Below are 27,552 nucleotides of genomic sequence, written 5' to 3' on the forward strand. Positions count from 1 at the left end.
GTGCTCCATTACATATATAGTGGGGAACAGTGGCATTTATGGATCCAAAGTACGTTCAGACCCAGCACTTGGTCATTGTCTTTGTGTTGTTTGCACATTCCCCATGTATCCACAAAGAACTTCTGCTGAATATTCCAGTTTTCCTCTGTTGTGGTTTCTACACACAAAAAAATGAAAAAAGGGTGAGCAGTCTTTAAAAAATAAACAGAATCAATGTCCTAATCAGCTCAAACACAATTCAAATGGCAGGCTTTTCTGTCAGCACAAAAGCCAAGGCAAGAGAAAAAATGAGTAAATATAAAATAAAAGGCCTTTCCTATAAACAGCAACCCAAAGCAAATATAGCCAGTCCAAAGACAAAATCCAAAAAACAAACAAAATCCACAATACTAGAAAATCAAAGCAGTACTTACAATAATGATCCTCAATCTACAACACTCAATGGCTCTCTCCCTTACTCAAGCCCTTGGGCAGAATAAACAGTCTGTGGGCAGTCCTTCAGAAATGATGTCATGGTAAACCCGCCTCCTGGGGATCCACCCACAAAATACAAGGGATGTAGCAAAGAAACACATTATATACTGTATATAGTACATAAATATTAATATGTAACAAAATACAATAATGAATACAAAAATGACAAAATAACAAACACACATATGCAATAATAATTAGTAATAAGCGAAATTAATAGCAGAAATTTAATTCATAGCAAAACTCTGTGTTTCACTTAACAAAAAAAAAAAATCACAAATTACATTTTCCTTTCAGCGAAATTCATTCCATTCATACAAGAACAATGCTTTCAATTTCTGTCTGGAAATGTTTCAGGGCATTAATTCCGCTTTTAGTATTTAAATAAGATCTCTAGCTGGGAGAAAAAAAATCACTGAAAGTGACTTACGTTTCATGAGTTTATCTGTGAAGAAAACTGTGTTTATGTCCCAAGCCGTCTTTGGGAGCAGATACCCTACCGGGACGGATGGTGTTAAAAGAGAGCTGTTGTAATCAGGTTAATAGATCAGGAGAGTCTTTTTCAGGTATTGGGGCACCAACTAAATGACCTTGCTTCAAAAACATTAACAAGGAGACAGTGTGCACATAGAACAACAAAAAAGATGGCTGTAGCCCAACAAATTAACTTTCCCAGGCTCAGTGAGTATTGGGAATCATGCAAGAGCCCTGTCCAGGTCAGTTTATCTGGTCCAAACTGAGACTTCACCTTTCAGGGCCATTTGATTTTATAGAGCTCCGACCGACTTGGTGGCTGCTCTGGACACCATGGGCAAGGTCAGTTGCTCTCACTAGGTGTCTACTCGGAAGTGTGGGTGGAAGGGGAGAGACAGTTAGTGTACATGCCCCCCCCCCCCCCCTTTATCCTGGAGTGGTACTGCTTACTTCAGAGTGACAATATAAAGTTTATTCCACACACAGTTTAAACATAACTCACAGTTACGGGTACAAAAATACAAAGTTACATCAAAAACATGAAGAAAGCACTCCTTTGGTGAGACAAAAAAAAAACAAACACAAAATGAAAAATCAAAGGTTCATACCTAAATAATAAACTCACTTCATGGGTTTCAATCAGACTCAAAAATAATCAAAAAACTGGCCTCCAAATCAGCGCCCTCACTAAAGGAAATCTCCTCCAACACAAAAACGTAGGCGCCTATCTTATCCAAACTGAAGCCTCAATCTACTTTGGTTGAAGCGGCCGAATGCTCATCCACTTGGCTCTCTTCAAGTCTGGTGCACCTCGCTCGCTCTCTCTCTGCCTCCTCAATCGATCAATTAATAGTCTGACCCTGTTCTACGGCCAAGGCCGTCCTTATAAACTGTTCAATTTGCCTTAGCCGCCTGCCATTCCCTTTATACAGGGGAACTGGACACACATAACAAAACCCTAAACCAGCATTTCCCAACCTGTGGGCTGTGGCGGCATTGCAGGTGGGCTTAGGCCAACCACGGATGAAATCCTACCGCCTTCTCACTGCTCCAGTGATCACGCTCGATTCATAGCAGCCGCATTACAGGTGGATCCCAACCAGTCCTGATCGACCTCCTCAACACCTGGTCTGATGATTGTGCTCAATTCACCAACTGCAGAGTATCCTGTCCCAGATGATGGTGTCGACAGAAGGATTTGTGTGTACGACTTCAGGCTAAACAAAATTGTCCAACATTGCAAACTTGTGTCCTGAGAAAGCATCTACATATTTTTAAAACTGTTCACTCTAAAACAACTCCTCAACTCCTGGTCTGACGATTGTGCTCAATTCACCATCTGCAGAGTATCCTGTCCCAGATGATGGTGTCAACAGAAGGATTTGTGTGTACGACTTCAGACTACTGATTGGTGCTCAATTCACCAAGGAGGAAAAGAATCAACATTCGCGCTTGATTCGTCTAACGCTCCGATGCTGTGGTGATCATGCAGTATACTTACCCACCCACTCAATTTGATGATCGCACTAAATCCCAACTCCCCACTTTCAGTAGGAGAGAGGGATGCCCACCCATGGTGTGTTTCGTGAACACACTACAATGGGAAAAAGTGGGCTGTGATACCACAAAGGTGGGGAAACACTGTCCTAAATGGAAATAAACCTCACACATGAATGAACATGATCAGACAATACTCCGGGATATTGAAGAAAACAAAATGAACTTACTCCTGGAAAATAATCAGTGAAAGTACTGAAGTCAAACTAAATATCCAATTTGAACCCTCCCACCCTAGCGGTCCTTTGAGCTCCCATCTGTCTATGGTTGTGCATTTTAATTACCAGCCAGTATACTGGACACACAAACACCAGACCCCACCTGAATCTATTGGCGGAGAGACTGAAATTCACAAAGAAACCTGACGGTAACCAACAAACCTGCAGTGAACATCGCATTGTAAATGTGAAATAACTGATGTTATTCTACCCTCTTAAAAATAAAGGTGCCAGAGTGGTTCTTCAAAGCAATGCCATAGGTGAACCATTTTTGGTTCCTAAAAGAGCCACCCACATGAATGTTCCAGAAAGAACCTTTTATTTATTTAGACCGGTAACCTGCACCTTACAATAAATGACCATGAATAGATGGTAACAGATTGGTCAAATACAAATGGCTCATGATTTTAAAAGGACCCTCACTACACACAATAACACAGACTAAGGGTTTGTAACAACTGCCTTGTGTATTTGTGGTCAGTTTCTGCTTGTAACTTCTAAAGAGCATCTGTTTACATTAAACAAGCCTACAGAGCATCCGGAAAGTATTCACAGCGCATCACTTTTTCCACATTTTTTATGTTACAGCTTTATTCCAAAATGGATTACATTCATTTTTTCCTCAGAATTCTGCACACAACACCCCATAATGAGAATGTGAAAAAAGTTTACTTGAGATTTTTGCAAATTTATTAAAAATAAAAAAATTGAGAAAGCACATGTACATAAGTATTCACAACCTTTGCCATGAAGCTCAAAATTGAGCTCAGGTGCATCCTGTTTCCCCTGATCATCCTTGAGATGTTTCTGCAGCTTAATTGGAGTCCACCTGTGGTAAATTCAGTTGACTGGACATGATTTGGAAAGGCACACACCTGTCTATATAAGGTCCCACAGTTGACAGTTCATGTCAGAGCACAAACCAAGCATGAAGTCAAAGGAATTGTCTGTAGACCTCCGAGACAGGATTGTCTCGAGGCACAAATCTGGGGAAGGTTACAGAAAAAATTCTGCTGCTTTGAAGGTCCCAATGAGCACAGTGGCCTCCATCATCCGGAAGTGGAAGAAGTTTGAAACCACCAGAACTCTTCCTAGAGCTGGCCGGCCATCTAAACTGAGTGATCGGGGGAGAAGGGCCTTAGTCAGGGAGGTGACCAAGAACCCGATGGTCATTCTGTCAGAGCTCCAGAGGTCCTCTGTGGAGAGAAGAGAACCTTCCAGAAGGACAACCATCTCTGCAGCAATCCACCAATCAGACCTGTATGGTGGAGTGGCCAGACGGAAGCCACTCCTTAGTATAAGGCACATGGCAGCCCGCCTGGAGTTTGCCAAAAGGCACCTGAAGGACTCTCAGACCATGAGAAAGAAAATTCTCTGGCCTGATGAGACAAAGATTGAACTCTTTGTTGTGAATGCCAGGCGTCACGTTTGGAGGAAACCAGGCACCGCTCATCACCAGGCCAATACCATCCCTACAGTGAAGCATGGTGGTGGCAGCATCATACTGTGTGGATGTTTTTCAGTGGCAGGGACTGGGAGACTAGTCAGGATGAAGGGAAAGATGACTGCAGCAATGTACAGAGACATCCTGGATGAAAACCTGCTCCAGAGCGCTCTTGACCTCAGACTGGGGCGACGGTTCACCTTTCAGCAGGACAATGACCCTAAGCACACAGCCAAGATATCAAAGGAGTGACTTCAGGACAACTCTGTGAATGTCCTTGAGTGGCCCAGCCAGAGCCCAGACTTGAATCCGATTGAACATCTCTGGACAGATCTTAAAATGGCTGTGCACCGACGCTTCCCATCCAACCTGATGGATTTTGAGAGGTGCTGCAAAGAGGAATGGGTGAAATTGGCTAAGGATAGGTGTGCCAAGCTTGTGGCATCATATTCAAAAAGACTTGAGGCTGGAATTTCTGCCAAAGGTGCATCAACAAAGTATTGAGCAAAGGCTGTGAATACTTATGTACATGGGATTTCTCAGTTTTTTTATTTTTAATAAATTTGCAACAACCTCAAGTAAACTTTTTTCACGTTGTCATTATGGGGTGTTGTGTGTAGAATTCTGAGGAAAAAATGAATTTAATCCATTTTGGAATAAGGCTCTGTGGTGGGTTGGCACCCTGCCCAGGACTGGTTCCTGCCTTGTGCCCAGTGTTGGCTGGGATTGGCTCCAGCAGACCCCCGTGACCCTGTAGTTAGGATTCAGCGGGTTGGAAAATGGATGGATGGATGGATGGAATAAGGCTGTAACATAACAAAATGTGGAAAAAGTGATGCGCTGTGAATACTTTCCGGATGCACTGTATATACTGAAGTGAAAGGAGCTACAGAAAGAGGGTGGGGATGTCCAGAAGTCAAGGGGTTAAAGAGCAGCAACACTGCATAAGAAAAGAAGAGAAATGGGGAGCAGCACCAGAGAGAAGGTGGGAGACTGCTCCACCTGCAGGGCACTATCAAATCATATTACGTGATATCATCTACTGTTAAATTCGGCTCCATACTCATAAAAGTTTTATTTTTATACTCTATTGAGGATTTGTTCGGTTCTGTGTATTGCATTGTATTGACCCCGTTCTTTTTGACACCAACTGCATGCCCAACCTACCTGGAAAGAGATCTCTCTTTGATTTGCCTTTTCCAAGGTTTCTTCCATTTTTTTCCCTACAAGGGTTTTTTTTTGGGAGTTTTTCCTTGTCTTCTTAGAGAGTCAAGGCTGGGGGGCTATCAAGAGGCAGGAGCTGTTAAAGCCCAATGCAGCACTTCCTGTGTGATTTTGGGCTATACAAAAATAAACTGTATTGTATTGTATTGTATGAGATAAACCCGGGGTCACTTCTTGAAAAGGAAAAAGGAAGAAGAAAACAGCCCTGCAGACACAAAGGATCCTGATCCTTTTTGTGATGAGTTTAAGAGACAGATTGTGGATTCTTGGGGTCTTTGTCACCTCCCTGACTGTCTTGTTTTCACACCTTGTGCAAAATGAAGTGATGGCGAGATGATATTTTAAATATGCTGGGGAACTTTATTTAATATCCACAGCATCCATACTCTGTATCAGGGGTGTCGAACTCCAGGCCTGGAGGGCCGCAGTGGCTGCAGGTTTTCATTTTAACCCTTTTCCTAATCACTGACCAGTTTTCATTGCTAATTAACTCATTTTCCCTTCATTTTAATAGCCCTGTTTTAAGGATTCAGTCCTCTGAATGTATTCCTTTCTTCATTAAATGGCAGCCAAACAGAAATGAGATGTGAAACAAGCCAACAGATGACCAGCTAAATTGGGATTTCAAACTCCAACCAATTTTCACTCCAACCAGTCTCTTAATGAAAAGCTGAGTCTTGCTGTTAATTAAACTCGTCATTTAATTCCACAGCTTGTTGCTGCTCTCATTCTGCCACAGCAGACATTTCTAAAACTGTTGATTTTCTGTTTTTTCTAAGAATATTTTCAAAATGTTTTGGTGACCTGAGAGACCAACCTTACTGAGACCTTCACCTTTCTTTATTTTCACATATTGTGTAATGGGCACAGGTGAGCTGGTTATATGGTGGCTTGTTTGTCTCATTATTGTTTGGCTACTAATTAAGGAAAGAAAGACAACCAAGGGGCCTGAGTCCATCCATCCATCCATTTTCCAACCCGCTGAATCCGAGCACAGGGTCACGGGGGTCTGCTGGAGCCAATCCCAGCCAACACAGGGCACAAGGCAGGAACCAATCCCGGGCAGAGTGCCAACCCACTGGGTCCTGAGTCAAGTTAATTAACTAAAGCAAAAGAAGTTAATTAGCAGTAAAAACGGCTCACTAATGAAGAAGATGGTTAGAATGAAAACATGCAGCCACTGCGGCCCTCGAGGACCAGAGTTCAACACCTGTGGTCTATATCAAGGATCCTCAATCACGGTCCTGGAGGGCCGCAGTGGCTACAGGTTTTCCTTCCAACTAGTTTCCTAATTAGAAGGCAGTCCTTGCTGATAATGAAACTTGGTATTTAACTGTTTGGCTTGTTAGTGCTTTCAGTCATCCAAGACAAACTTTAATTGCATTGTAGAGTTTCCTTCTCAGGTCCTCCTTGCGTGGAGTTTGCATGTTCTCCCCGTGTCTGCGTGGGTTTCCTCCCACAGTCCAAAGACATGCAGGTTGGGTGGATTGGCGATTCTAAATTGGCCCTAGTGTGTGCTTGGTGTGTGGGTGTGTTTGTGTGTGTCCTGCGGTGGGTTGGCACCCTGCCCGGGATTGGTTCCTGCCTTGTGCCCTGTGTTGGCTGGGATTGGCTCCAGCAGACCCCTGTGACCCTGTGTTCGGATTCAGCGGGTTGGAAAATGGACTGGAGTTTGAGATCCCTGTTCTAAACTAAAACAAAACACAACACAATCGAGGTCCCTTTTTCTGGCATTCTCCTTATGACATAGGTGCCTATAAAATGCCTGATAATTTCAATGACATATCTTAACATTAAACTGTGTATATATCCATCCATTTTCCAACCCGCTGAATCCGAACACAGGGTCACGGGGGTCTGCTGGAGCCAATCCCAGCCAACATAGGGCGCAAGGCAGGGAACCAAACCCGGGTAGGGCGCCAACCCACCGCAGACTGTGTATATATGTATTAATATTTTGTTGACACATAAATATTACACTGACCAAGGATGTCCTTGCCTGGTTACTCAGTATGGCTTGATGGCTAACTCTAGGAAGAGTCCAGCTGGTTCCAAACTTCTTCCAGTTCATGATTGTTGAAGTCCCTGTGCTCCTGGACACACTTAAAGCTTTAGATGTGGTTTTATCCCCTTGCTTGATTAAAATTGCCTAGGTCCACAGAGAGTTCCTTGGACTTCATGTTTGTTTTTTGACCTTGCATGCTGTATGAATGTCTGCTTTTCTAACTAAACATGCCTTGCAACCTTAAGAGGTATTTAACAGGCACCTTAATAACATTCCAGAAATTAACAAAATTCTACAAAAATAATAAAATCCATACATTCACAGTACTATATGGAAAAATTAGGAAAACAAATAGTCGACATGTACTTTTGAAGTGCGCAAGTGCCAATTTCATTCTCGGGAGTTTGAAGTGTGGTGGAGTTGTGTGGTCTGTGTTATGTAAAATTTGAAACTTCTAAATGGAAACAGTTTTTCAAGTAGTATATAAATTAAGAAACTACATGTGTGTTGTCACACACGTGCTCATGGAAGCCATCCACAGGGACCAAGAGAAGGGAATTCCATGCCCGGCCAGGGGTTATGGGGTGCACTCAACCCTCTTATTTTGTTCCCGCAGACCAGATAGTGGAAATTTTTCCTGAGTGCGAAGACGTCACTCCCACCTCACCTCTGAGGACATCACTTCATGTCCTGGCTCCAAGGACAATATCATTTTCATAAACCTCCCTATAAAACCCAACATTCTTCCTCCATTGATCAGTTCTGTTTTGGACTCAGATTGATTCTCAATTGTATTGAAATTTTGCCTTTTGCAGCCAAGGTCAAGTACACAAGTGGCTGCCCCAAACCTTTGTCTTGTGCCAAGGCTCATCTTTTCACAGTGTGTAATTTTTGTATTATTATTTTGTAATGTTAATAAATATACTGGTGAATGAAAATGCTGTCCTTACCAACGTGCACCCAGAGGCAATCTCTTCATTGTCTTGCCCCACACACCAGCTGGCATGAAATCTTATTAAAATTTCAAGATGTTTAATTCACCTGTACTTTATTTATGGATTTCATCCTCTATAATATTGTGCAGATCATCATAACTGAGTGTGCTGCACAAACACGTGTGACAGCCTCATTTTCTGTAAAGCCCCAATGTTTGAATAAACAATAGCAGACAAGGAAACTATCAGAACACCAAGTACATTTGAAATACTCGAAATAATAAAAACAATACCTGGATAAATCTAGAGGTCAAGAATAAACTTTATATTAAATAAAGCCACATATAAGTTCAAAAGTTTCCACAATAAGCCTTTTTTCAGACCATAAATTGTATTGTCAAATGAAGTGAAGTGTGGAGGCGAAATTCATCACTACTCAAAGATCTAAAGAGAAAATACAATTTTGAAGGAAAATATAAGAATTGGGGGAACCCTAAAGTAAGGACACAGAATTAAGTCACAGAGTGGTGGGACATTAATTAAAAATAGGCCTACAGAGTTGTTCCAAAAGAATAGTAGTGAGAGAAACATAAGAATGAAATCCTGCAGGATGAACTGGAGACCTTGCGTAAATTAGAAAACACAGAGGCAGATGCAGAAGAAGAGATAATCTAAATAAAACAGGAAATGATGATGCATCATGAAGAAAAACAAAGAAGAAAACCTCTCTACCCAATTGCTGTCGAGCTGGATGGTGACTTGGAGAAAGTCACTTTTTGAGACTTTCCCAGGTTGTAAGCACCTATTAGGAGAAATCAGCAAATATACTAGAAATCCAGCAGAAAATTTTGAAATGAAAAATGAAACAAAACAAAAAAAATTGAGAATGAAACCGCTGTTAACCATTCACTAAAAGTAATACCTCATTTGCATAAGCCAAAGAAAGTGATTGGTCTGTACTTGCACTGTTGAAACAATCAAACCAGGGGCCAGAGACATGTGTAGAATTCACACTAAAACACGGCGTACAGACAAAATTGGAAATGTGTGTATGCACAAAAAAATCCAGATGTATAAATCTGTGCGCTCACCAACTTCCACGTTCTTCCGCTCCATAAATCCCGGTCAGTGTGAAAAGCAACGCACGTGCACGTGCCTGCTGCCACTCCTCAACTCCTCCCAGAATTACGCCTCTTTTGAATATGCAAATCAATATAAATAGCCCTTAAGTTCAGCGTTCTGTGAAAAGGCAATGGCAAAAGCATGGGGGAAAATAGAAGAATTTCAGCGAATACCAAGTGGAGGCAAAGAAAAACGTACTATTTGTTGGTTTGAACAGTGGTATAAACAACAAAAGGAAGTTGATTGAGTGACAGTGTTGAAGAAACTTGAAAGCTCAAGTTCACAAAGTCGCACAGTGCCCGAAATAAAAAAGAAGTTGTCAGATATCAAAGTCGCTGTGAAAAGGCGAGTCATTGCCCACCGTCTGAGTGTCATATGAAAGCTTATTATGGTACAGAAAAGAAAAAAAAAAGGGACACAGTGAGAAAAAAGCACGAAATGTCAACTTTAATCTCGAAATTTCCACTTTAATCACGTAGTTTATTTTGTTATTAAAGTAGAATATTATAAACTTCATCTCTAAATCATTTAATTTACTAGTTTCTCAAATCTCATCGTAACTAAAGTAGCACGTTAAATGCTTTGTTTTGTATGTGTTCCTCTATATGCTCTATGTGTGTGAATCACTATGTGCTTCTTAAATGGGCTTTCTCTTCCTCTGACAAGACACAGAATCCATTACATTCATGATATTACAGCTCTCTGAATAATTTAAATACTGAGATGTATACTTGATATCATTTTCATGATGATAGGAGTTAAAGCATGTTATTAAATATGGGAACACGGTGGTGCAGTGATAGTGACGAGCCGGCGCCTGGTCCAGAGATTGTTCCTGCTTCACGCAAGATGCTTGCTGCACTGTGCGCGACCTTCGATGAAATAATTCATTGCAGCAGTACTGTCTCTTTCAAACGTACTAACCCTCAATTCCTGTCCTTCCTTTTCTTTCTCCAAATATCTAATCGCCACACAGTCAGCTCTGTAATAGATGCGTAAGCTTAGAACGCCAATTCTTCAAAACATTTAAGGAACATTGCAATATCTTCGTAGTACGTGTTTAATTATTCTATCCATCTATCCATCCAGGAACAATCGCTGCTGGCACTGTGCCACCGTGTACTCACATGTTTATTTATTAACAATATAGATTATTTAAATTAAGTTAAAGTTTTATCTGTATAATATAATAACCATATTTTGCTGCATTTCATCATATGTAAATACGCGCTTTATTAAGTGGCTCAGGTTGTGCAATATTATAACTGTAGTGCAAGTTTACATTGAGGTAATTGTACTTTTAAGTACAAACAGTTCTACCAGGAGCACTTAATGGACTGATTGAGTGAGTTTATAGTTCTTGGGATGAAACTGTTTCTGAACTGCGAGGTCCCTACAGGAAAGGCTCTGAAGCGTTTGTCGTATGAGAGCAGTTCAATAGACAGCATGGCTGAGGCAGTGTGTGCTTGATGCTGTATACTGATCATTCTCTTTCCAATTAGCTGTTGTAGAGCTGTGATTCCACACTCAGATACACTGGGATAAATAGTCTGAGTGGTGCAGTGAGAGGAACAACGCTAAAGCAGTTATGGTATTTGGAATAGTTTGGCCATTCCGTGGACCATTATATTGTTACAGGTTAATTACAATCAGATACCTTAAACTAATAAACAATATGTGGTTAATTTCAATGTATTTGATAAAGCCTCGTCAGGGATGTGGATCTGAAAAAGAAAGGGTAACCACACTGGAACAAAACGCCAGATGCCGCCAGTTTGCAAAACCAAGCAGAGAACTTGCATACGCCAAGCATTTAGCTTGCGTGAAAATGTGCGTGGCTTTATGCCAATTTTAGGTTTTATACATCGTGATGTAAGCGTGGAAATTGGCTTACGCAACATGTTTGTGTGTACGCTCCATTTATACATGAGGCCCCAGGTCACTAACCCTTTCAAAGTTAAGGGAGTGCTGGGACAACTTTTGATTGAACTACTCCTGGATCATCTGCAATACTGTGACACCACTTGTTTTGACCACTGTTCAACACACAGCAGACAACTCCAGATAGAGAAACCTATGAGATATTAAACAGCCACAAATGAGATCATACACACCATTGTAAGAAAGTATTATCAAAATGCAATGCAGTTCAGTTGCTCTCAGCCTGGGGAGTGACTTGGAGAAAGTCACTTCGTAATCCTGGGATTTTCCCAGGTTGTAGACACCCTTTGGAAGAAATCAGGAAATATACTACAAATCCAGCAGAAAATTTTGAAATGAGAAACGAAAAAACTAAATAAAATAAATATGAGAATGAAACTGCTGTTAACCATTCACCAATATGAATACCTCAAAAGAACTAATCTGTGATTGGTCTATACTTGCACTGTTGAACCAATCAGACCAGGTCACTATTCCTATTATACTTAATGGGGTGTGAGGACAACTTTTGATAGAAATACAACTGGATTATCTGGAATAGTGTGACCGTCAACTGTTTTGGCCACTGTACCCAAACATCTGTTCAACATACAACTACAGAAGCCTATCAGATGTCAAACGACACACAACCATAAGAAAGCATCATCAAAATGCCATGCAACTCAGCTGCTGTCGGCCTGGGGGGAGACTTGGAGAAAGTCACTTCTTAAGTCTGGGACTTTTGCAGGTTGTAGGCACCCTTTGGGAGAAATCAGTAAATGTACTGCAAATCCAGGAGAAAATTTTGAAATGAGAAAGAAAAAAGAATAATAAATAAATAAATAAATATGAGAATGAATTATGAGAATGAAACAGCTGTTCATCATTCACCAAAAGTAACACCTTATTTGCATAAACCAAAGGAAGTGATTGGCTTGCATTTGCAATGTTCAGCCAATCAGTGCAGCTCATTATGGCGCGCACGCACACACACACGCACACACACACAACAATAAGAAAGCATCAAAACGCCATACAGCTTAGATCCTGTCAGTATGGGGGGTGACTTGGAGGAAGTCACTTCATGAGCGTGGGACTTTCCCAGGTTGCAGGCTCTCTTTTGAAGAAATCAGCAAATATACTACAAATTCAGCAGAAAATTTTGAAATGAGAAGCAAAAAAAAAAAAATTAACCATTCACCAAAAGCAATACCTCATTTGCATAAGCCAAAGGAAGTGATGTGTGATTGGCCTGCACTTGCACTGTTGAACCACACTTCTCACTTCTGCTCATTCCTACAATATCTGGAGAAGACAACAGCCAAAGCATCAGGAGCACTGAAAGCATCTCAGCCTATTGCTTCATTAACCTCTGTTGACATTTATCAGGGGTCTGCCAATAGAGCCTGACTGTGGATTTGCCTGCTGACAGGATCTTTAATACAAATTAAGCTTTCAATAATTGTTTATGTTATGATTTGTTGATGTTGTTATTGTGGTTATTTTGTTGCCGTTGTGCTTTTCATCTAGCACTGTACCAGAATGACCTTTGAAAACTACAATTCCCAAAATTAAACCTTGTCTGTCTAGCACTCCATAGGTGGTCACAGATACTTCGTACATTCCTGTTTAGATTGTGAGTATCCTTTTTTAAAATAGAACAGAATGGCCTTTATTATCATTGTCCTATGTACAACACAATTTAGTGTTAACTCTTAGTATAATGTAATTCAAATATAGCAACTTAAAAAAAATAAATATAAAGTTAATGAAGATAAGAATAAATATAAACATAGTCTATGCTAGCTATGTAACAACAGTCAATAGTCCATCCATCCATCCTCTTCTGCTTATCCGAGATCGGGTCGCGGGGGCAGCAGCTTGAGCAGAGATGCCCAGACTTCCCTCTCCCCAGCCACTTCTTCTAGCTCTTCCAGGAGAATCCCAAGGCGTTCCCAGGCCAGCCGAGAGACATAGTCCCTCCAGCGTGTCCTGGGGGGTCTTCCCCGGGGCCTCCTCCCGGTTAGACGTGCTCAGAACACCTCACCAGGGAGGCGTCCAGGAGGCATCCTGATCAGATGCCCGAGCCACCACATCTGACTCCTCTCGATGCGGAGGAGCAGCGGCTCTACTCTGAGTCCCTCCTGGATGGTCAAGCTTCTCACCCTATCTTTAAGGGAAAGCCCAGACACCCTGCGGAGGAAACTCATTTCAGCTGCTTGTATTCGCGATCTCGTTCTTTCGGTCACTACCCTTAACTCATGACCATAGGTGAGGGTAGGAACATAGATTGACTGGTAAATTGAGAGCTTTGCCTTGCGGCTCAGCTCCTTTTTCACCACGACAGACCAATGCAGAGCCTGCATGACTGCGGATCCGCCTGTCGATCTCACGCTCCATTCTTCTCTCACTCGTGAACAAGATCCCGAGATACTTGAACTCCTCCACTTGGGGCAGGATCTCGCTCCCAACCCTGAGAGGGCATTCCACCCTTTTCCGGCTGAGGACCATGGTCTCGGATTTGGAGGTGCTGATTCCCATCCCAGCCACTTCATACTCAGCTGCGAACCGATCCAGAGAGAGCTGAAGATCACGGCCTGATGAAGCAAACAGGATAACATCATCTGCAAAAAACAGTGACCCAATCCTGAGTCCACCAAACCGGATCCCCTCAACACCCTGGCTGCGCCTAGAAATTCTGTCCATAAAAGTTATGAACAGAATCGGTGACAAGGGGCAGCCCTGACGGAGTCCAACTCTCACTGGAAATGGTTTCGATTTACTGCCGGCAATTTCGGACCAAGCTCTGACACCGATCGTACAGGGACCGAACAGCCCTTATCAGGGGGTCCGGTACTCCATACTCTCGGAGTACCCCCTACAGGATTCCCCGAGGGACACAGTCGAATGCCTTTTCCAAGTCCACAAAACACATGTAGACTGGTTGGGCGAACTCCCATGCACCCTCTAGGACCCTGCTAAGGGTGTAGAACTGGTCCACTGTTCTGTGACCAGGACGAAAACCACACTGCTCCTCCTGAATCCCAAAAGAGTTTAGAAACATTACAGTGCGCAGAGCATTTTTTTATTTATTTTGTGTCCAAGTGTAGCAACTGTCATTAGATAGGTTACTTGTTAAAGTCGCAAAAAAAGAAAAAGGTTCCAGTGAACCTCGACTATCCGACGGACTCTCCTCTCCAGAACCCCCGAATAGACTTTTCCAGGTAGGCTGCGGAGTGTGATCCCTCTGTAGTTCCAATGGCACTGTCCCTTATGTCCATGCGATATTGCAGATGCGTGTCAACCAAGACAGTCCTACAACATCCAGCGCCTTGAGGAACTCCGGCTGTATCTCATCCACTCCCAGGGCCCTGCCACCAAGGAGTTTTTTGACCACCTCGGTGACCTCAGTCCCAGAGATGGGGGAGCCCACCTCCGAGTCCCCAGGCTCTGCTTCCTCATTGGAAGGCATGTTAGTGGGATTGAGGAGGTCTTCGTAGTACTCCCCTCACCGACCCACAACGTCCCGAGTCGAAGTCAGCAGCGCACCATCCCCACCATATACTGTACAATGTTGACACTGCACTGCTTCTCCCTCCTGAAACGCTGGATGGTGGACCAGAATCTCCTTGAAGCCGTCTGAAAGTCATTCTCCATGGCCTCCCCAAAGCCACATTCCGCTTGGCCTACCGGTACTTATCAGGTGCCTCCAGAGTCCCACAGGACATAAAGGTCCTGTAGGACTCCTTCTTCAGCTTGACGGCATCCCTCATCGCCGGTGTCCACCAACGGGTTCGGAGATTGCCACCACGACAGGCACTGACCACCTTACGGCCACAGCTCCGGTCAGCCGCCTCAACAATAGAGGCACGGAACATGGCCCATTCGGACTCAATGGCCCCCACCTCCCTCGGGATGTGGTCGAAGTTCTGCCGGAGGTGGGAGTTGAAGCTACTTCTGACAGGAGGCTCTGCCAGACGTTCCCAGCAGACCCTCACAACACGTTTGGGCCTACCAGGCCTGACCGGCATCCTCCCCCACCATCGAAGCCAACTCACCACCAGGTGGTGATCAGTTGGCAGCACCACCCCTCTCATCACCCGAGAGTCCAAGACATGTGGCTGCAAGTCTGACGACACGACCACAAAGTCGATCATCGAACTGAAGCCTAGGGTGTCCTGGTGCCAAGTGCACATATGAACACCCCTATGCTTGAACATGGTGTTCGTTATGGACAATCCATGACGAGCACAGAAGTCCAATAACAAAACACCACTTGGGTTCAGATCAGGGGGGCCATTCCTCCCAATCACGCCCTTCCAGGTCTCACTGTCATTACCCACATGAGCATTGAAGTCTCCCAGCAGAACGAGGGAGTCCCCAGAAGGTATGCCCTCTAGCACTCCCTCCAGGGACTCCAAAAAGGGTGAGTACTCCAAACTGCTGTTCGGCGCATACGCACAAACAACAGTTAGGACCTGTCTCCCCACCCGAAGGCAGAGAGAGGTTACCCTCTCGTCCACCGGGGTAAACCCCAATGAACAGGCTCCAAGTCGGGGGGCAATACGTATGCCCACACCCGCTCTGCGCCTCTCACTGGGGCAACTCCAGAGTGGTAGAGAGTCCAGCCCCTCTCAAGGAGATTGGTTCCAGAGTCCAAGCTGTGCGTCGAGGTGAGTCCGACTATATCTAGCCGGAACCTCTCAACTTCGCGCACTAGCTCAGGCTCCTTCCCCTTCAGAGAGGTGACATTCCACGTCCCAAGAGTCAGCTTCTGTAGCTGAGGATCGGACCGCCAAGGTCCCCACCTTCGGCCACCACCCAACTCACACTGCACCCGACCTCCTTGGCCCCTCCCATAGGTGGTGAGCCCATGGGAAGGGGGACCCACGTTGCCTCTTTGGGCTGTGCCCGGCCGAGCCCCATGGGTGGTGGTGGGGTTGCGTGTCCCAATGATCCTAGGAGCTCTGTTGTCCGGGGCGTTATGCCCCTGGTAGGGCCACCCAAGGCAAACTGGTCCTAGGTGAGGGATGAGACAAAGAGCGGTTCAACAAACCTTAAATGATGAATCAAAACTTTGGATGACGTTTTCCCATGCCCGGACACGGGACACCAGGGCCCCCCTTTGGAGCCAGGCCTGGAGGTGGGGCTCGATGGCGAGCGCCTGGTGGCCGGGGCTGCACCCATGGGGTTCGGCCGGGCACAGCACAAAGAGACAGTCAATAGTAAAATTGTAAAATAAACTGAGGACTTCCTGATTAATCCTACTTATTTCGTACCAACCTTAGTTCAATAAAAGCTCTGGGATGAAATCTGCCTTTGAGCCTACAGACCAGGATATACAGTGTACAGTAATGCCTGCCAGTGGGCAACTTGATGAACAGAAGTTAATCGGGGTCAGTTGAATCTTGGGCAATTAGTAGCCCTGTGGAAACAACAGGAGAGGTAGGTGTCATCCATTGATGGAAGTTGAGTTCATCTGATCTTTTTTATAGTGGTTTTGACACTTTGGAGGGCTTCCTTATCTGCCACAGAGCAATTAGAGTACAACACTGTCACAAAGTATGTTAGAACATCAGGAAAAGGACATCAGCCGCTGCTCAGATGAATTAAAAATCATTCATGTTTTCAGAAAGTGAAACATACTTACTTACTTACTGTGCCTTCTTGGTCAAGAATGTAGTATTTGCCGTTCATGCGATGTCCTCTGTCATATAAGTTCCCAAAAATCTAAAGGAGAAGACACTTTCTACTTTCTCCCGGTTATGGTAAGTGGTTCCCGGTCATTCCTGTGCCTCCAAAAAAAAAAAATTATGATTTCTTTGTTTTTTTTTGGTATTAAATAACAGGTTATTAACCCCATTCTGTCAAGTTTCACACTTAATAATAATAATTCATTACAAGTATATAGCACTTTTCTCAGTACTCAAAGCGCTATCCACACAGGGAGGAACCAAACCCACAATCTTCCACAGTCTCCTTACTGCAAAGCAGCAGCAATACCACTGCGCCACCTGTGAGGACTTCTACTCTGCAGGTCGGGTCATCGTTGTCTGAGATCAACTGAATTAATGTTGTGTCATCTGTGAACTGAATGGTACTACTGTATTTGAAAGAATCAGACACACAGTCATACCCACAAAGAAATACACTCGAGAGCGTAGCACACAACCTTGTGGAACTCCGACATTAATTAGCAGATTGGGTGATTAGTGATGACCTAATCTGATTGTTTGATGATGGTCTGTTTGGAAGTCATAGATCCACAAACTAATGAACTGTCTGATCCCCAGGTTCAGAGGTTTAGTGACCATTCTGCTCAGAATAATGGCATTAAAAGGAGAGATCAATAAATTGTATCTGCATGTAAAATGTACTGTATATGTAGTGCCACTCAGTGGTGATGTTGATTCTCTCAGCTGACATAGATTTGATCTTTTTTAGAGAAATCTGCAATACAAAAAAGAAAAACAAAACAGCCTATCGATGTGACTTCTGTAATAGTTCGCCTCAAGCACATGTTTTTTCAAGAGAGTCTTGCACACAGACTTTGCCATATGTAATCAAATGTTCCTCTTGACACTATAAAGTTATCGTACTGCTAGTTAAGCATCAAAATCCACCAGTCATAACCTCTGTCTTATGACCATGAGTTTTTATGTACAGATATGGCAAAGATGACTTCACTTAAAGTCAGCAGTCAGTATTTATCTGAGATTTGTGGAAATTTCTTAGGTCACATATGGCCGATGAATAAATTCTTATATTAATTCTCCATATTCAAGATGTATAGCAGTACATACGAGGGCAATCCCAACAGTAAGGTCTCCATAGCGGTGGGGACGTAGAGAAACCGTTCGTACGGCTGTTGGCCACACTGTTGTGATTGGTGCTTCCTCCACTCCCAAACAAGCATGTGCGGCTTCACTGGGATGCTCAATCTTGGCTTGGCAGCCCTTGAAAATGAAGCTCCCGTTGAATGCTACCGCCAAGTGCGAAGTTCGCGCAGGAGACCGTCAATTTCCGACGAGACAGTCGCGAAGGTTGAGGAAAACATGCGTAAAGATCGACGGTTGGAACTTCATCACCCACCTACCCTATAGTCCGGACTTGGCATCCAGTGACTACCACCTGTTCCCTAAGTTGAAAGAACATTTGTCCGGAAGGCGATTCTGCTCCAACGAAGAGGTGAAAGATGAGGTTCAACGCTTCCTGAAGGACATGGCGGCGAGCTGGTATGACATGGGCATTCTAAAACTACCACAGCGTCTACAAAAATGCATCGACCGAAATGGCAATTATGTAGAAAAATAAATAAGTGTTTAACCTTTAAAATGATGTAAACGTTATAGAAAATAAACGGTTGTTTGTATTTCTAAAAAAATAGGAGACCTTACTTTTGGGGTTGCCCTCATAGTTACAGCATACTGGGTCTGAATTGTTTGCAAAATGAATGTGAGCAGTCAACCAAAGATATCTGATAAGAACCAAAAATTAAACAGAGTCATTTCTAAGTGCACTTTTAATGTTGCCTTAGTAGGCTGTAGGAACAAACTGACTCAAACACAACCAGTACAGACTTTTTAACTGACTTTTACCTTTGCAGCTTTTACCTATGACTACTACCCATGTTCAGTTTTTAGAATGTGGTGAGTTCCTGTCTTTGGAGTACTCAATAATTAATATTAAATAATTATTTATTGATCTGCCGAAGAAGATACAATTTTATTTGATTATATATTTGTTGGCATCATTTGGATGTATTTGCTAGACCTTCTCACCATAATTTATAACCTTGGTTTAAAAGAGTGATTGGGCACCAATTACATATTGCACTTTAGGCAACTTAGGTGATGCAGTGGTAGCGCTGCTGCCTCACAGTAAGGAGACCTGGGTTCGCTTCCCAGGTCCTCCCTGCGTGGATTTTGTATGTTCTCTGTGTGGGTTTCCTCCAGGTGCTCCGGTTTTCTCCCACAGTCCAAAGACATGCAGGTTAGGTGCATTGGTAATCCTAAATTGTCCCTAGTGTGTGGGTGGGTGTGTGGGTGTGGGTGTCCTGCGGTGGGCTGGTGCTCTGCCCAGGATTTGTTGTGCCCTGTGTTGGCTGAGATTGGCTCTAGCAGACCCCTGTGTTAGGATATAGTGGGTTGGAGACTGACTTTAGTCAACTTGTCTTTTTTGAGGTCACCTTTATTATTCTTTTATTTTTATTGAGTGATTTCCCTTAAAGACAAAAGAATATCCATCTTGATTAATTGCCAAAATGTTTCATAAAATTCTTCCAGCCAGCTGTATATCCCATGTGTTTTTTTGGAATGTTTTATGGGCCGTGTCTGTCTCCTGTAATGAGATTTCTTTTCTTGTCTCGTTGTTGGCTCTCTTGGAGTTTTAGTCTTATCCCACCTAAAATGTTTTCTTTTGTTTGGATATTTGCTGTTTTCTGCCTATATTTCTGCTCAGAGTAGCCCTCACTGACCCTTTACTTCCTCTCTTCACTATGTTGGAGGTGGCCTCTCTGGTATTTAAAATATATTACATTATTTTTTTTGTTTTCCTTATCTTTTTAAAGAAATAGCAGACACATTTTTCATATGCTTAAACCTCCTTTACTTTACTTTGAGGTTTCTCCCTCTGTTTTTCTTTATTATCCATCATCATTTCCTGTTTTATTTAGATTATCTCTTCTTCTGCATCTGCCTCTGTGTTTTCTAATTTACGCAAGGTCTCCAGTTCATCCTGCAGGATTTCATTCTTATGTTTCTCTCACTACTATTCTTTTGGAACAACTCTGTAGGCCTATTTTTAATTAACGTCCCACCACTCTGTGTCTTAATTCTGTGTCCTTACTTTAGGATTCCCCCAATTCCCAAATGTGAATTTCCCATTGGGATTAATAAAGTATCTATCTATCTATCTATCTATCTATCTATCTATCTATCTATCTATCTATCTATCTATCTATCTATCTATCTATCTATCTATCTATCTATCTATCTAATTCTTATATTTTCCTTCAAAAGTGTATTTTCTCGTTTAGATCTTTGACTAGTGATGCATTTCATCTCCACACTTCACTTCTTCTGACAATACAAATTATGGTCTGAAAAAGGCTTATTGTGGAAACCTTTGAACTTATATGTGGCTTTATTTAATATAAAGTTTATTCTTGACCTCCAGATTTGCCCAGGTATTGTTTTTATTATTCGAGTACAGTGGTCCCTTGCTATATCGCGCTTCGCCTTTCGCGGCTTCACTCTATCGCGGATTTTATATGTAAGCATCCATCCATCCGTCACGGGGTCAAGCATATTTAAATATATATCGCGGATTTGTTGCTGGTTCGCGGATTTCTGAGGACAATGGGTCTTTTAATTTCTGGTACATGCTTCCTCAGTTGGTTTGCCCATTTGATTTCATACAAGGGACGCTATTGGCAGATGGCTGAGAAGCTACCCAACTTACTTTTCTCCCTCTCTCTCTTGCGCTGACTTTCTCTGATCCTGACGTAGGGGCTGTTCGCAGGGGGGCTGTTCGCACACCTAGACGATAAGGACGCTCGTCTAAAAATGCTGAAAGATTATCTTCACGTTGCTATCTTCTGTGCAGCTGCTTCCTGAAGCGACATGCTGCACGGTGCTTCGCACACTTAAAAGCTCGAAGGGCACGTATTGATTTTTGACTGTTTGTTTTTCTCTGGCTCTCTATCTCTCTCTCTCTCTCTCTCTCTCTCTCTCTCTCTCTCTCCCTGCTCCTGACGGAGGGGGTGTGAGCTGCCGCCTTCAACAGCTTTGTACCGGCGGTGCTTCGCATACTTAAAAGCCAAACAGCCCTATTGATTTGTTTGCTTTCCTCTGTCCTTCTGACAGTCTGTGCTCCTGACGTGCACTCCTTTGAAGAGGAAGATATGTTTGCATTCTTTTAATTGTGAGACAGAACTGTCATCTCTGTCTTGTCATGGAGCACAGTTTAAACTTTTGAAAAAGAGACAAATGTTTGTTTGCAGTGTTTGAATAACGTTCCTGTCTCTCTACAACCTCCTGTGTTTCTGCGCAAATCTGTGACCCAAGCATGACAATATAAAAATAACCATATAAACATATGGTTTCTACTTCGCGGATTTTCTTATTTCGCGGGTGGCTCTGGAACGTAACCCCCACGATGGAGGAGGGATTACTGTATTTCAAATGTATCAGTTACTTGGTGTTCTGATAGCTTCCTTGTCTGCTATTGTTTATTCAAACATTGGGGCCTTACAGAAAATGAGGCTGTCACATGTGTTTGTGCAGCACACTCAGTTATGATGATCTGCACAATATTATAGAGGATGAAATAGATACAGTACACGCAAACAAAATATCTTGAAATTTTAATAAGATTTCATGCCAGCTGGTGTGTGGGGCGAGACAATGAAGAGATTCCCTCCGGGTGCACGTTGGTAAGGACAGCATTTTCATTTAACTGTATTTTTATTAACACTATGAAAAAATAATATAAAAAATTACACACACATATAGTTTCTTAATTTATATACTACTTAAAAAACTTTTTCCACTTAGAAGTTTCAAATTGTACATAACACAGTCCACACAACTCCGCCACACTACTGTTAATGAAATTGGCACTTGCGCAGTTCAAAAGTACTTGTCGACTATTTGTTTTCTTGATTTTCCCATATAGTACTGTGTATGTATGGATTATATTATTTTTATAGAATTTTGTTAATTTCTGAAATGTTATTAAGGTGTCTGTTAAATACCTCTTAAGGTTGCAAGGCATGTTTAGTTAGAAAAGCAGACATGAGTCTTTCAACTTGCAGGAGAGTTTGAATGTGCCAAGGTATGAAGAGAAGCATGTGGAGTGAGTGAAACAGCCGATATTCATTTCTCATTCAATTTTAACATTGCAAAACTTAATAAAAATATTTTTGGGGACGCCCAACAGAACAGATGAAGAGTTTATACATTTTAATTTTTAAAATAAATTTTGTTTGTTTCATTGTTTTAAAGCTATTTAAATTTTTTTCCAACACTAATATCCCATTACTGACCACACACTTGATTGTGTTCTACATTTAATTGTAAATGGAAAAATGTGCCCATCAATGTATGTGCAGTAACCCATAGTATGTCAAATCAAAAAAAAAAAGACAAAATGAAAACATGTTTTCAGAAATGTTTGTTACCGTAATTTATTAAAGATCAAAAACTGAAATCTCTCATTCAGTAAATATTCAGACCCTTTGCTGTGGAGCTCCAGATTGTGGTCAGGCCAATCTTGTTTGCTTTTCTTTTCCTTGTGATGTGTCTAGAACGTGACTGGTGTCCACCTGACGCAAACTGAATTGATTGAACAGTTCAGAAAGACCAGCACCTGTGTATAGGAGGTGCCAAGATTCACACAGCATGCCAGGACAAAAAACAAACATGAAGTCCAAGGAACTCTCTGTGGACCTATGCAATTTTAAACCGGAGAGAAGATAAAACCACATCTAAAGCTTTAAGTGTTCCCAGGAGCACAGGGACTTCAACAATCATGAACTGGAAGAAGTTTGGAACCAGCTGGACTCTTCCTAGAGTTAGCCATCAAGCCATACTGAGTAACCAGGCAAGGACATCCTTGGTCAGTGTAATATTTATGTGTCAACAAAATATTAATACATTGTGGAAGAATAATTTTAGGGTAACATAGCATTCATCTTTAAGAACGGTTAATAAATGTCAGAAACCGGATAATATAAGAAATACTGAGATGGTCAAATATAAAGAATGTACCAGAAGAAAGGTTGATGTAATATTCAAAATGTTCTGAAGGATGACTAAGAGATGACTAAGAAATCAGCAGATGTCCTATAAACGAGAATGGACAGTTGTTACATGCACAAAAATTTCAAGGGTGATGGCTCATCTTAAAAGGTATAAGTAGAACCAGAATATTATATAATAGACATTAATTTTATATAAATCATTTGGGTGTAAACCAATGAACCAACCAGAGTAAAAAATATGCATTGATTGACACTGTAAATGTAAATTCAACAGTTTATAAAATGACCCACTACTCTTTGTTTCTCTGATCATTCTGACTATGCTATAACAGACTGCTCCCTCCAGGGCATTGCGCCGAGGAGTCATTAAAAGATACAATGAACAGCTTTTCTCCTGCCTGATTACTGAATTGTTCTGTTAGAGAATGTTTCTTTCCTTAATAAGACATTAAATTTCGACCACAACATATATACACAGTTTTATTTTAAGATATGTCATTGAAATGTATTATTGTTATCGGGCATCTTTTAGGCACCTACGTCATAAGGAGAGCACAGGAAAAAAGGGGCCTCGATTGTGTTTTGTTTTGTTTTAGTTTAGAGTGTAATATAGGGCATGGATCCCATGGATGTAAGACATGTGTTAAATAAAATTCCTTGGTATATTTAAAAAATTCTCTCTCCATCACCTCATTTTGCACAAGCCGTGAAAATAAAACATGCCGTCAGAATAGAGAAGAATGAAGACCATGGAGAGGCTGCTGCTTCACCACCTTAGGCCACAGGTTCAACACGCCCTTGACCCTCTGCAGTTTGCATATCAGGAGAAGGTGGGAGCAGAGGATGCCATCATCTATATGCTACACCGATCCCTCTCTCACTTGAACAGAGGCAGTGGTGCTGTAAGAATTATGTTTCTAGACTTCTCTAGCGCCTTCAACACAATCCAACCTCTGCTCCTTAGGGACAAGCTGACAGAGATGGGAGTTGATTAATACCTGGTGGCATGGATCGTGGACTATCTTAAAGATAGACCTCAGTATGTACGTCTTGGGAACTGCACGTCTGACATTGTGGTCAGCAACACAGTAGCGCCACAGGGGACTGTACTTTCTCTGGTCCTGTTCAGCCTATATACATCGGACTTCCAATATAACTCGGAGTCCTGCCATGTGCAAAAGTTTGCTGATGACACTGCTATCGTGGGCTGCATCAGGAGTGGGCAGGAGGAGGAGTATAGGAACCTAATCAATGACTTTGTTAAATGGTGCGACTCAAACCACCTACAACTGATCACCAGCAAACCCAAGGAGCTGGTGGTGGATTTTAGGAGGCCCAGACCCTTCATGGACCCTGTGATTATCAGAGGTGACTGTGTGCAGAGGGTGCAGACCTATAAATATCTGGGAGTGCAGCTGGATGATAAATTAGATTGGACTGCCAATACTGATGCTCTGTGCAAGAAAGGACAGAGCCGACTATACTTCCTTAGAAGGCTGGCGTCCTTCAACATCTGCAATAAGATGCTGCAGATGTTCTATCAGACGGTTGTGGCGAGCGCCCTCTTCTACGCGGTGGTGTGCTGGGGAGGCAGCATAAAGAAGAAAGATGCCTCACGCCTGGACAAACTGATGAGGAAGGCAGGCTCTATTGTTGGCATGGAGCTGAACAGTTTAACATCTGTGGCAGAGTGATGGGTGCTCAGCAGGCTCCTATCAATTATGGAGAATCCACTGCATCCACTAAATAGTATCATCTCCAGACAGAAGAGCAGCTTCAGCGACAGACTGCTGTCACTGTCCTGCTCCACTGACAGATTGAGGAGATCGTTCCACCCCCAAACTATGCGACTATTCAATTCCACCCGGGGGGGGTAAATGTTAACATTTAACATTATACAAAGTTATTGTCTGTTTTTACCTGCATTATTAGCAATCTTTAAATTTAATATTGTTTATTGTATCAGTATGCTGCTGCTGGAGAATGTGAATTTCCCATTGGGATTAATAAAGTATCTATCTATCTATCTATCTAGAAGACAGTCATGGATTTTGCTGGGGTGCCCTCGCTATGAATTGAATGGGATTCTTTTAACCTGCCAGGAGTATGGAAAAAGTTCCGGCAACACATGGAGCTGATGTGTTCTTGCCCGCTAAAAGGCAAAGATGAGAGTGGATAATGCAGCTACTGTCGTGGCGAAAAACTGTCACCAGAAGGCTTTTCACGTGAAATGAAGGCTATTAGGAGTCTCGGGATAGGCAAACAGAGTCTATAGTTTTATTGCAATAAAATAACCATAATAATAACACAGACTCAACCCAATACGGCCAAATTGAGCTGAGCCCTGAACAGTTCAGGACTCCAAACGTATATAGTCATTTCTTATCACTCCGACCTCGCTCAAATTAGCTCATTTGCTCTTTTTCTTGGCCTCCCCTCTGCTCCTGTCCGGCCGATACCTTGAGTTCCCGTGGGAACCGTTATTATCTCCTGACTTTCCCTGCAGCTGGCCCCTCCGGTACTTTCACTGTCTATTGTTAATTTTACTTTCTGTTTTGCTCATTTCTTTCACTGGCCAAGGCCTTTCTTCCATATATGGGCTTCCTCTCATCATATTCCCTTCCTAGCCTATTTGGTGGTCAAAGCTAAGCTTTCATTTAAAAAGAAATATGGCATGTGCTTTTATTCAATTATTTACTTGGCAATCCTGACTTGCATTAGTATCTACACTAAGGTTAATGCTTATATATTTGTCTATATTTTTTTATGCTAATACATGAATACACTAATTTTACTTTCCATACATTTCATCATCTTCCGTTTGCTGTTTCTGCTGACTCACTGTTCCAGCTGGCTTCTTACGTGCCTACCAGGGCCTATTTTCTACTGATATCGTTTCTCAGCTTTCTGACTTTCGAACACAGGTGTCCTGGTCCCCCCTTCTTCTGTCCTCGAGTAGTTTCTGTGCGTCATTCTTGTCCTGTTCTATTCTTGCTCTCTTAATACTGGTAACTGTCCTTCAAGCTTAAAAATAATGCAATATGACTGATTTTTTACTTAACCATTTGCTTGACCTATCTTATTTGCTTAACATTCTAATTTATGCTTAATCTAATGCTTCAGAAGCTTTTAATTACTTTTATGGCAATTTATGCTAATATGCTATGACATATAAATTTTTTCCTTCCATACTACCTGCTCCTATGGACTGAGGAAAAAAGAAGAGGCATTTTCAACACATGCACTCTCACCCAGGAGGAAGCCAAGGTAATGAAAATTTATTATGACAGCTTTGAGGTGTATGTCATGCCTAAGACATATACAGTGCATCCGAAAAGTATTCACAGCACATCACTTTTTCCACATTTTGTTATGTTACAGCCTTATTCCAAAATGGATTAAATTCATTTTTTTTCTCAGAATTCAACACACAACACCCCATAATGACAACGTGAAAAAAGTTTACTTGAGGTTTTTGCAAATTTATTAAAAATAAAAAAATTGAGAAAGCACATGTACATAAGTATTCACAACCTTTGCCATGAAGCTCAAAATTGAGCTCAGGTGCATCCTGTTTCCCCTGATCATCCTTGAGATGTTTCTGCAGCTTAATTGGAGTCCACTTGTGGTAAATTCAGTTGACTGGACATGATTTGGAAAGGCACACACCTGTCTATATAAGGTCCCACAGTTGACAGTTCATGTCAGAGCACAAACCAAGCATGAAGTCAAAGGAATTGTCTGTAGACCTCTGAAATAGGATTGTCTCGAGGCACAAATCTGGGGAAGGTTACAGAAAAATGTCTGCTGCTTTGAAGGTCCCAATGAGCACAGTGGCCTCCATCATCTGTAAGGGGAAGAAGTTCGAAACCACCAGGACTCTTCCTAGAGCTGGCCGGCCATCTAAACTGAGCGATCGGGGGGAGAAGGGCCTTAGTCAGGGAGGTGACCAAGAACCCGATGGTCACTCTGTCAGAGGTCCAGAAGTCCTCTGTGGAGAGAGGAGAACCTTCCAGAAGGACAACCATCTCTGCAGCAATCCACCAATCAGGCCTACACGGTAGAGTGGCCAGACAGAAGCCACTCCTTAGTAAAAGGCACATGGCAGCCCGCCTGGAGTTTGCCAAAAGGCACCTGAAGGACTCTCAGACCATGAGAAAGAAAATTCTCTGGTCTGATGAGACAAAGATTGAACTCTTTGGTGTGAATGCCAGGTGTCACGTTTAGAGGAAACCAGGCACAGCTCATCACCAGGCCAATACCATCCCTACGGTGAAGCATGGTGGTGGCAGCATCATGCTGTGGGGATGTTTTTCAGCGGCAGGGACTGGGAGACTAGTCAGGATAAAGGGAAAGATGATTGCAGCAATGTACAGAGACATCCTGGATGAAAACCTGCTCCAGAGCACTCTTGA

The 27,552-nt window shown here is 42.5% G+C and overlaps 1 protein-coding gene across 1 annotated transcript in view; it reads right to left on the bottom strand.

The window, feature by feature from the left end:
* Positions 1–8: 8 nt before the first annotated feature.
* Positions 9–27,552, bottom strand: part of LOC114667836 (zinc finger protein 850-like) — a 111,794-nt gene continuing 84,250 nt past the window's right edge. Inside the window, exon 2 of the mRNA XM_051920760.1 lies at positions 9–157. Coding sequence (XP_051776720.1) covers positions 9–157 — 149 coding nt within the window. The remainder of the gene's footprint in view (positions 158–27,552) is intronic.

Source organism: Erpetoichthys calabaricus, chromosome 17 (genome assembly GCF_900747795.2).
Source record: "Erpetoichthys calabaricus chromosome 17, fErpCal1.3, whole genome shotgun sequence".
Lineage (NCBI taxonomy): Eukaryota > Metazoa > Chordata > Cladistia > Polypteriformes > Polypteridae > Erpetoichthys > Erpetoichthys calabaricus.